General features: G+C 39.0%; 1 protein-coding gene across 1 annotated transcript; it reads left to right on the top strand.

Annotated features, from left to right (window-relative positions):
• Nucleotides 1-896: 896 nt before the first annotated feature.
• On the top strand, nucleotides 897-9238 carry aipl1 (aryl hydrocarbon receptor interacting protein-like 1). Its single transcript, XM_017694878.1, has 6 exons — nucleotides 897-1102; nucleotides 2744-2923; nucleotides 5162-5350; nucleotides 6136-6312; nucleotides 6547-6688; nucleotides 8167-9238. Exons 1-6 carry the CDS (start codon nucleotides 1007-1009, stop codon nucleotides 8760-8762), a joined length of 1380 nt encoding a protein of 459 aa, XP_017550367.1. The 5' UTR covers nucleotides 897-1006; the 3' UTR covers nucleotides 8763-9238.
• Nucleotides 9239-11565: the final 2327 nt, after the last annotated feature.

Below are 11565 nucleotides of genomic sequence, written 5' to 3' on the forward strand. Positions count from 1 at the left end.
TTTTTTTAAATTCTAGTTTTGGAAACTTTTTTTTTTTTCACTTATTTTCCATCAACTTTCCTCTTCTTTATGCAAGTGGATTATTTTATATCTAATCTCCTCAGAAATATCTCCTGAAAAATTAATAACATGCTGCATGTTTAGACAGTAAATTAAATATATTAATGGTGGTCTCAGACTTTTGCACAGTATTGTATGTTTGTTCAAAAACAAAAGCAAATGTTTTAAACAAGCGGTTTCTATTTAGGACTTGAAATGAAGGCTTTAGAATTTGTACATTACAAGTAGTTTTCATTTTGTTCAGCGCAGCTTTTCGGTGTCTACATGGTCTACATTCCAGACATTAAAACTGATTCAATGTTTTCATTTTTAAGGTCATTTTATTACATTTTGAGTTTAATAAAATGTAAATAATAGCATAACATAATATTAAACTCAGATTATTGCTCTGCTAATTTACCATTAGACATTGGTAAATTTGTTAACTGTAAATTAATCTGTAAATGTAGTATTGCGTTTAGTGTAATCTTACAAATCATTACATTCTCTATACATTTCCTTTCAAGAGGTACCTATTCTATTTTACTTATGATCATATTTTACTTAATTTTGGGCAAAATATGAGCAAATACTGTATTGAATTTTATTGTAATTGTTTACTGTCAGTTCTAACGTTCCATTATCAAGCTGAATCACCACTTTAAACTTATATATCACAATGTATCAATAAACTTTTATCGCCTTAGTTCAAGCATGTTCCAGACCTTTCTGGAGATGTGTGGGCATGTGTTAAAAGTGCTGAGGAAAGCCCTTCTCAGGATGACAGGGCTTCAGGACAGACGGGGCTGCCGGCTTTAATCCTGTTATCCCTCTCCTTTAATCCTCGCTGCAGTGGACAGCCCTCACACCTCAACTCAACCCTGCTGTGCACACAAACATACTTATCCACTCACACTGAGCTGCACATACACATACATATACATATAGATACACAATCACTCACAGTATGGAGGACAGTCTGCTGTTTGGTGTGGAGGGGATCAAAAAAACCATCCTGTATGGAGGAACCAATCAGATTCCCAAATTCATGACAGGATCAAAGGTAGGGCCTTTTATTCATATCAATACATGGGCAACATTAATGCCAATGGTGCAATATACACCTGGAATAAAATCTCCAGCTTCTCTACTAGAAACATCTAACTTGTTGCTCAACCTGATTGGTGTACACTTTGACACTGTTGATGCACAGTTTGGTTAATCAACCTTTTGACCTTATATCAGTGGTCAGTTTCTGGTCACAGAACTGGCTATTTTACGTGGTGTCCCAATCTCAAACCAGCCGTGACAAAGATGTGTATAAAATCCCCAACAGCATTGCTGTATTTGATACACTCATATCAGCACAGCTCACGGTACCATGCCAGTGTCACTGCTGTGTTCAGAATGCTCCACCACCTGGACAACATCTGGGCAACAACAGCAATCCTGTGGTCAGAAACTGCTGTTGCATCAAAAATGTATTCACAGACAAATCGTCTTTGTACTACAATTGTGTATGGAGCCACACACTGCATAATTTAATCTTAGGATCACATGTCTTCATTCACGAGACAAGTGATGGTTTCACTTTATCAAGTTATGGAAGTGAGAACAGGAAATAAAAAGCCTTTGGTCATCTTTATCTCTCCAAAGTGAGAACACAAGTAGGTCTGGCCAAGAGGACATTACTGTGAACAGCAAAATTGTTAAATGAACAACTATAGTGTACCTTCAGGCAGTTTAACCCTGGGCCATTTGTAAACATTTAGATACCCCCATCCACCTCAAAACAGATTAATGTTTTGTTCATTTTGCTCAAGAAGAATTTAATTAAAAACACAGTTAACTTGAACTACAGAAGAAATAAAATATTTAGAATATTTAAACAACTATACACACATACAAATATATAGCATGCTTACAGTGGCCCTTGTAGCTCAGGGGCCCTAAACAACTGCATATAGAACTGTGCAACAGTCAGAGACCACCCATTTATTAAATTCCTATCAAAGCAACTATTTTGTACAGGTTTAGCTATTTTAAGGAGACATTTCTGAGGAGATAACAAGATAACCTTCTCACATAAAGGTAAAGTTAAAGGAAAAAGTGGAAAAACAGGAGTTTCCAAAACTAATTTTTTTAAAGATATAGATGAAATGGGACTCCTAACAATCATATAAGACCTGGTAGACCAAAAAATGTCACTATGAGAAGTTTTCACCCTTGCTTCGGAGTGTTTCTGTTCATCCTTCCTGTGAGAAGACAACTCAACACTATGAGTCTGAAAGGATATCTAGTTGTCAAGAAGCTGTTACTATGAAAAGGAGACAAAAAAGAGAACAATTGCAAAATAAACAAAGAAGCTGCTGGTGTTCTCAGAAGAAAGGTCTGTCTACCCCAGAGTCCAGACCTCAACATTGCTCAAAGTGTTTGGAATTGCTCTGATTATGAGAAGCAAAAAATCCTAACTCCTCTAAGACTGAACTTTGGAGGTGTGGAAAATATCCCTGCAGATTTCTTTGACAATGGATTTAACATACCTGATGCTAAATAGCAAGACCTTCATGAATAAATAAAGCCTTGTAGTGCAACAGCCCTCAACCTGGACCAGACTCGTGCCACTGAGCCACAGTGACGCATGATAAACCTTCATACTTCAGCCTTTCTCAGTTGTTGCTCTTGTGGTTCTTATGACTTGCAGGTAACATTCCACTTCCGGACCATGCTATGTAACGATGACCGAACGGTGATTGACGACAGTAAGAAGGTTGGCGTGCCCATGGAAGTGGTGTTTGGAAATATGTTCAAACTGGACGTGTGGGAGATCCTGCTCAAGTCCATGCGCATTGGAGAGGTGGCTGAGTTCTGGTGTGACATCATTGTGAGTTTTCACTGTCTCTCCTATTCTACAAACAGCATTTCTGTTGAGTCTGGTCTACAAGTCAAGACTGAATAGCAGAAGTACAACTTCCGATGTATGACTGTGTGGTATAAATGAACATCTTCTGGTAATAATGGACCCGAGCCACTGAACGTAGCTTTGTAATTTGCTTTTTGGCAAAGATGCCAGGAAACAAAATATCAGCTGGAAAAGTCTAGCCTCCTTAAAAGCCTGTTCAAAAGTCAGAGATACTACACAAACAGACTAGTCATGGTCATTATCTGGCAAAAGGAGCATTGTGATGCTGTTTGTGTACATGCGTAGGATATGACGTGGGTTGTGAGGCTGATCTCTGCACAGCCTGTATTGAATCAAAGCTAAAAGCAAACACACCAACCTTTGTACAGTGTCAGTGCAGAGAACATAGCAAACAAATGACTTTTTGGTCAGTAAACTTTATAGTGGGACACACAGACCTAAACAGCTACTGTACGCACTGTCTTACACCAGTGTGGGCCTCAGAAGAATGCACTGTAGGTTAGCCTGACTGACAGCTTGAGTGCCTAAAGGAGGATTAAACTGAAGCTGCCCCACCCCATGTAATCATTATTATGCCCTTCTGTCAACACTACATCTAGTGTAGCAAAGAGCTTTACAAGAAGACTGTGGTCAAACTGGCTTAAGAAAGAATAAAGAAGACTTTGGTGACATTAAGTATTAGAACATTCCAGCAATATCTTATATAAGTATACTATATGGCCAAAATTATGTGCACACCTGACCATCACATCTAAATGAGGTTGTTTGACATCCCATTGCAAAGTAATGGGTGTCAATATTGAGTTTGCCTTGCCAAGGCATTCCACAAGATTTTGGAATGTGTCTGTGGGAAATTATGCTCATGCAGTCAAAAGAACGTTTGTGAGGTCAGGCACTGGTGTGGGAGAGGAAGGCCTGGCTTGCAATAAACATTTAAATTCATCCCAAAGGTGTTCAGTGGGGTTGAGCTCAGTGCTCTGTGAAGTTCCTTCACAACAAACTCATCAAACCATGTGTTTATGGACTTGATTTGTGCACAGGGGCACAGTCATGCCAGAACAGGAAAGTATCTTCCTGACAGAAGCCGAAATTCTCTAAAATGTCTTTTTATGCAGTAGTGTCACCCTTAACAGTGTTAACATTACCCTTCACTGGAACTAAGGAGTTGAGCGCAAACCCCTAAAAACAGCCACAGGCCATTATCTCTCCTCCACCAAACTTTCCTTTTGGCACTATGCATTCTTCTTGCATCCGCCAAACCCAGATTTGTCCTTCAGACTGCCAAATAGTGAAGTGTGATTCGTCACTCTAGAGAACACGCTTCCACTACTCCAAAGTCCTGTGTTGGCATGCTTTACATCACTCTAACAGAGGCAATTTGAAACTCTGTAGTGAGTGATGCAACAGAGGATAGGTGATTTTAATGCTCTGTGCGCTTCAGCACTCGGAAGCTTCACTCTATGAGTTTCCATGGTCTGCTGCTTAAGGGCTGAACTGTTGTTGCTCCATTTCACAAAATAGCACTTACAGTTGACCAGAGCAAATCCAGCAGGCCAGACATTTCACAAACTGACTTGTGACAAAGGAGGCATCCTATGGCAGTGCCATGTTTAAAGTCACTTCAGTGCGACTTATTCTACTGACAACGTATGGCTATGTGCTTGATTTCATACACCTGTTAGCAATGGGTGTGACAAACACCTGAATTCAATAATTAGGAGGGATGCCCACACTTTTGGTTGTGTAGAGTAGCATAAACCCATAGTCAAGGGAATGTTATTTCAATTAAAATTATGATACATAGAGAAGTTAAAGTAACCTAGAAAAAATGGCATCAGGTCAAAAACGACTGAAGTACTAAGCAAGTTATAGAACTGCTGTAGAACTTCTTAATACATCCAGCACCTGTCAGCACAGCTGACACCTGTTTGGCTCTGCTCTTTTCTTTTTGAGAATCTTTGGATTTGAAATAAAATAATATACCTCAAAAGTGGGAGATGGTGTAAACCATGTGAACAGGTAAAATGTGACTGAGTAAAAAGTAGGTTTCTTACAAATAGACTGGAGAAGTGAAAGCATTGTCATAAATAAATACAAAGAGAAGTACAAATCCATCACAATTTAGACTGTTAGAAATGAGACCAAGGTATTTCTTTAGTTTCTACTGTCTAACAGTCTGCTTTGTCTGTGGATGGACAGCACACTGGCATGTACCCCATAGTGGCAAAGAGTCTACGACGTATTGCGGAGGGCAAAGATCCAGTGGACTGGCACATCCACACCTGTGGCATGGCAAACATGTTTGCTTATCACACACTGGGCTATGAGGACCTGGATGAGCTCCAAAAAGAACCTCAGCCTCTCATTTTTGTGCTTGAACTGCTAAAGGTAAGTGGTCACCATGATTTCTGTCTGTCTTACTTTCTGTCACACTCATACACAAAACTTTTAAAGCTTTTTAAGGCTACCAGTTAAAATAATGCTTTCAAGTTAACTTGTTTCTGATGCTGCATAACATACTGTTACCTATAAAATAGAGTAGATAGTACAGCTAAAAACAGTAGTAACTACTGCTGTTTTTAGCCGTGCTTCATAATTTTGTCCATTTACATAGATAACAGTACATTATCCAGTGACAGAAACCACATAATTAAGTCTATTTGAGATTACCTAACAACTCAACACAGTTTGAAGCACATTTGTGATGATGTAGTCATGCTAATTTAAGGGAGTTTAAGCCTCTACTACTTAGCTACATTAGCCTTGTAGGTCCAGAGCAAAACCAGAAGACCAAACTTCAGACATGTCTTGGCTGACTGATTACATTAGTGTTGAAATGGAACACTTAGCTATTAAGCAAGCACTTTTATGGGAATCTTGTGACCACATTACTTTGTCAGAGTCAGTAAATGTGTTGCATAATAGATTTGTATTTACACAAGAGAGCAGAGGAACTGTGATGGTACATGCGCACATAAAAATACTTCACATGAATGGCCACTAGGTTGAGCTAGGGAATTATTTTCAGTTTAAAGTCCCCAGGAGCAAGGCTCTCATAACGTGCTTGTAGTGTATGCCCTTCCCTATAAAAATAAAGCACACTTTTCCATTTTGCCTGAAGACACACTATGAGGCTCATTTTGAGCGCTTGACTGGGTGTGTTTGATATTCAGGTGCAGCAGCCGAGTGAGTATGACAGGGAGTCGTGGGCTCTGAGTGATGAGGAGAAGCTGAAGGCGGTGCCTGTGCTCCATGGCCAGGGCAACAAACTCTACAAAATGGGCCGCATTGAGGAGGCCATGAACAAGTACAAAGAGGGCCTCATCTGTGTCAGGAATGTTCAGACAAAGGTAAGAGAACCAACAAGTGCATATGAAGGACAGATGATGTGAATGTATCTGAAAGTCCCTGATTTCCTCAAACAGACCATTTCAGTTACAGGTGTCAGAGACAATGATGTTAACAATGGAAGACAATATAGAATTTAATCCCTTTTTTGTGGTTATGTTGTTTTAGCGTTAGTGACTTCTTAGCATGGCCCATGTTATTGATTTCAGCTTTGTGCGCTCTGTGTGCTCTCACAGGAGAAGGCCTGGGAAGCTCCATGGTTGAAGCTGGAGAAGATGGCCAATACTCTCACACTCAACTACTGCCAGTGTCTGCTGCGTTTAGAGGAGTACTACGAGGTCATTGAGCACACCAGTGACATCATCAACCAACATCCTGGTATGTAGTAGCTATAAAGTACTGGTCTGTGCATTTAGACACACCTGCTAAAAGCACAGTTGCTCTATTTTTACTATTTTCCACATTGTAGAGTAATTGTGACATCAAAGCTATTGCACAGCAGAAATAAATTCTAAAAATAGGCACATTTAGAACCACTCTACCTCACAACTGATTGGCTCAAATAAATTAATAAGGACAGTTATTCCACAAATATGAGGTAAACAGAGTAATTAGGTTATAATGATGAAAAATAATGTCTTGGGTGAGAATTTAAAAAATTGTTGTGGAAATAAACTCATACATGCACATTAACTTTTCTATATTTTACAGCTGTATTAGAAGCATATTTCAAAGATTTAAGCATAAGCCCTCAGTCCAGCGTTGGCCAAAGTGTAGCTTGTAGGCCAAAGGTGACCCATGAGGATGTTTGATTTGCCCTGCAGGGTCGTTACCCTAGCCCTCCACCCCTCAGCCAATGAAAGAACAAATAGAGTTTTATACTATTAACCTTATTAAACTTTTCCTATATTAAGAACAAAATATAGTGTAATGTTAAAACACATTGTACTTACCTACGAATCTTCTTGTATACTGTATACTCTATCAAAATGGAATCCCTAAGACAAAACATTTGGGCACCCCTGCACAGGGCTGAATGAACTGGATTAAAATATCTAACTGTGATTTTTCTGACCAATATTGCAATTGTAATATAAATGACTTTTGTCTATAAATTAAGTTTCTTTTTTTGCCAGCTCTGTATTATTATGTAAAAGTTCCCCACTTAAAACATGTTCAGGCAAAGTTTATTGTTTATTGTATCAACATAAAAACTATTAATTGTTGAACCTCTGCTTTAGATTATATATTTATGAAAAACATTCAGTCAGCCATATCTAATCCATTCTATTTGCTATTTAACCCCTTAAACGGCCATGGCACACCAGCAGGCCAAAAGGCCACACACACACACACCCAGACACACCCACACACACACCCACACACACACACACACACACACACACACACACACATATATATATATATATATATATATATATATATATATATATATATATATATATATATACACACACACAACACAGAAGGAACAAAAATTGGTAGCACTTTATCTTGAGTGGTCCTTTGTTGATGATTAATAAACTGTTAAGAAATGATCAGTAACACATCAACAACACATGAGTGAAGTAGCGGTAGTGAAGTGAATATCTTAGGTGTAGATGTACTGTTGATACATAACTTACATTAAGTAGATGTGATGTTAAAATATATTACTTCCATTACACAAAACCTATTTTTTACCCAATCCAAAACCCAACCTTACCTTGAACTCAGAACCTAATCCTAAACCTCATATGTTTTTGACATGTTACTGATTCATTTGCTGTTAGACTCTATTGGTATGATGTTTTCAAAATGCAGCACTACATTACAGGACTCTTCGTGTTCTGTAGGGGCCATCAAAGCCTTCTATCTGCGGGGGAAAGCACATATGGAGGTGTGGAATGAGACAGAAGCCAAAGCTGACTTTGAGAGGGTGCTGGATCTGGACCCAGGCATGAAGAAATCAATCAAGAAGGAGCTAGCTGTCCTCAGCATGCGTATGGAGGAGAAGAGAGAGGAGGACAGACTCAGGTACAAGGGTATGTTCAATGACACGGCAGCAGGGCAAATAGCTCCAGCACAAGCACTGGAAGAGATGACCACAGAACAAGAAACTCCTGAACAAGAAACTCCTGAAATGCCAGAGCAGATAACTCTAGAAGAAGCAATTCTAGAACAAGCACCTCCAGAACAAGAAATGCCAGAGCAAATAACCCCAGAGGATGCAATTCTAGAACAAGCACCTCCAGAACAAGAAATGCCAGAGCAAATAACCCCAGAGGATGCGATTCTAGAACAAGCACTTGCTGACCAAACAACTACAGAACAAGTAATTCTAGAACCAGAATCTCCAGAACCAGCCACTCCGGCACAAACAACTGTAGAGGAAACAACAGAAGAAGTGATGCCAGAGCCAGAGACAGTATGTGATGCTGAAGAACCTTGAAGGTGCAGAGAAAACATCTCGTCTGGCAAAGCAAACAAAGACCCATTTGTCAAAATGTTACCTTTATAATGTTTATCAGCATTAGTATTTACCAATGAGACTGCTTAACCTCTTAAATAGCCAGGGCCAACCAGTGGGCCCAAGGTTTTATTACACACTTATTTAAGCTCAGTTTGCACTGAAGTCCCTGAAGTCACTGAATAGTAAGCTTTAATAGGCAATAAGCCTGGGATAGGATTTTAAGGGGTTAATATATTTTTTCTGAGTAGAAAAATACATGAGCTATTATACAAATGGCATTTTATTCATGATACTCAGGGTAGAGCTGTGAATAAGACAGCCATGCTGTTTGGCAGAATGACATGCAAATGGAGCTATGCCTGTTAAAGTGCTTGTAATAAAAGGAATGTCTGTAAATATACTTTTTAAATGTAGTTAAACAGCATCAGGTAATAAAGCAAATTCTGCCCACTGAATGAGACAGAACTCTTTCCTTATCATAGTGTGTCAGTTGATTTTATGGTGCTGACTTCCTAGTTCACTTTCATTTGCTTTTTGCTCATTCTAAGATGCTGGCAGGGGAAGTTAAGACAGTTTTGTGTGCAACCTTAAATTCGCCACAAGTGCAGGAGTACTGCTGACACTGTGAGGAATGAAATGAGAGTGTAGATGCCAATATTTGTCTGCAAGTCATCAGAGAGGAACTTGCCTATTTCAACAGTTTCATAAGGCTTCAAGATGAGCTGTGGTTACTGTTACTGTATGGTCCTGCTATGACACAGCCAATTATTAGCACTTTAGGATTGGAGAACTGGAACAATACAGGAGAAACCTCATATATAATGTATGTTTGAAAGTAACAGACAGCCCTTCTAATTAGTGAATTCACTAATTCACTACTTAACTACTATAAGGGGCACCCGATGCTGACACATGCAATCAACTAAACACCAAAAAATCTCCATAGAAAAGCATTACCAACAGAATGGGATACTCTGGGGCAGCCACACATGAGCCAAAGATCATCATTCTCAATGTCAAGTGTCAACTAGAGGGGAATAAATCCTCCAGCAATGAGCTGTAGAGCAGTGGAGCTGCATTCTCTTGAGTAATTTATCACCATCTAATACATGCGGGATGAGATGGAGTGACATTTGAGTTTCTTGACTAATCATCATCAGTGTCTGAACTCACTAATGTTCTTGTGACCGAATTCAATCAAATCTTCACAGGAATTTTCCAACATCTAGTGTAAAGTATCCCAAAAGGGTAGAGGCTGTTATAACTCTGTATTAACACCCTTGATTTTAGAAGAAATGTTGGATTAATAATAGTAGTAGCTACAAATGCCTACAGTCTAAGGAGAACACCACAAAAAATGAATTTGCCTCTGTAATACTGAACACCTTCCCTTCCATTTTGTACACTGTTAAATGACGTGAAAGCTGTTTCCTACTTTTTTATCGAATGTTATTCCTTGTCTGTCTCTGTGTCTAGCTGTTAAACACTGTGTGCACTCACTGTCCACACTACTAGACACTCCTACTTTGTTGGTCCACCTTGTAGATGTAAAGTCAGAGACGACAGCTCATCTGCTACTGCACAGCTTGTGTCCAGCCCTTCATCAGTGGTCACAGGACGCTGTTGGCTGGATATGTTTGGTTGGTGGACCAGCACAACACACAAACACACGTCAGTGTCACTGCAGTACTGAGAATGATCCACCACCCAAATAATACCTGCTCTGTGGTGGTCCTGTGGAGGTCTTGACCACTGATGGACAGGGTGACAGTAGTCTAACAAAGAATGCAGAGAAACAGATGGACTACAGTCTGTAATTGAAGAGCGACACAGTGCACCTATATGAGAAGAGGAGCTAATAAGTAGGCAATGAGCATAGAAACAAGACGGTGGTTTTAATGTTATGGCTGATCAGTGTATGTCAAAAAATATAGCAATATATCGCAAACTTGACAGATTTAAAACAATATATTTCCTTTGCACACAGGTTCAGTTTGTCACTGAGTGCTTTTTTGTGCTTGATTTCATTGTTACACTGGTCAAAGCATCTTTTGACTTTGGAGCTTTAGCATTTTATTTTAGCCCTAAAGGATTAAAAATTAGAAGAATAGAATCTAACAAACTTCAAGACTTTTGTTGATAAATGCTGGATGTACTAAAAAGATCCACTGGAGCTTTACACAGAATTCAGTGCTTACACATTTTTTATCAGCTACTTTTGTACTTCTAGACTGGAACTTTCATATTTACTTGAGCAGTACTTTATAGGAGTATGGGCTCATTCGTGACTCAGCCAACCCCAGACGAATTATGTGCTTAAGCAGGATTGACATAAAGACGGGCATGCAGAGTAGAATCTAACTTTAAAAAAAAAAACCCATAAAATATGCATTTTGGCGCATTGCCTTCTCTCAGGGGTTTTCTGCATGCTGTAAAGGGGAATTCCACCAATTTTTCTACAATTTTTATGTAATTAAATTGTTAAGGAGTAAACAAAGTCATTCAGAGTAGTTTGATGTGAAATGCTTAATTCTAGAGAAGTCAGAGTTGTTTAAAGTGGTAGTGATAGGAACCAGACGTCTGAAGTGTTCAAAGCCACAGCGCAGAGAGTCACTACATGAAATGGTTATGAATACATCTAAAACACTGTTTTGAATGTTGTCTGAAGAGTGTAATGCCTCTTTAAGCTCCCTCACAGAAAGTTATTGCCTTAATTTGTTATAAAATGCCTGAAACGTTGTTTTGTAATAGTTCTGAGATAAGATTTTAGCCTAAAAAAGCA

This window comes from Pygocentrus nattereri, chromosome 17 (assembly GCF_015220715.1).
Source record: "Pygocentrus nattereri isolate fPygNat1 chromosome 17, fPygNat1.pri, whole genome shotgun sequence".
Taxonomy (NCBI): Eukaryota; Metazoa; Chordata; class Actinopteri; order Characiformes; family Serrasalmidae; genus Pygocentrus; species Pygocentrus nattereri.

What these genes read in the sequence shown, in the direction of transcription:
- aipl1 (XM_017694878.1), top strand. Translation starts at nt 1,007, where the DNA reads ATGGAGGACAGTCTGCTGTTTGGTGTGGAGGGGATCAAAAAAACCATC. An exon ending in AATTCATGACAGGATCAAAG is followed by an intron (nt 1,103 to 2,743) that starts GTAGGGCCTTTT and finishes TATGACTTGCAG; the next exon opens with GTAACATTCCACTTCCGGAC. An exon ending in TCAGGAATGTTCAGACAAAG is followed by an intron (nt 6,313 to 6,546) that starts GTAAGAGAACCA and finishes GTGCTCTCACAG; the next exon opens with GAGAAGGCCTGGGAAGCTCC.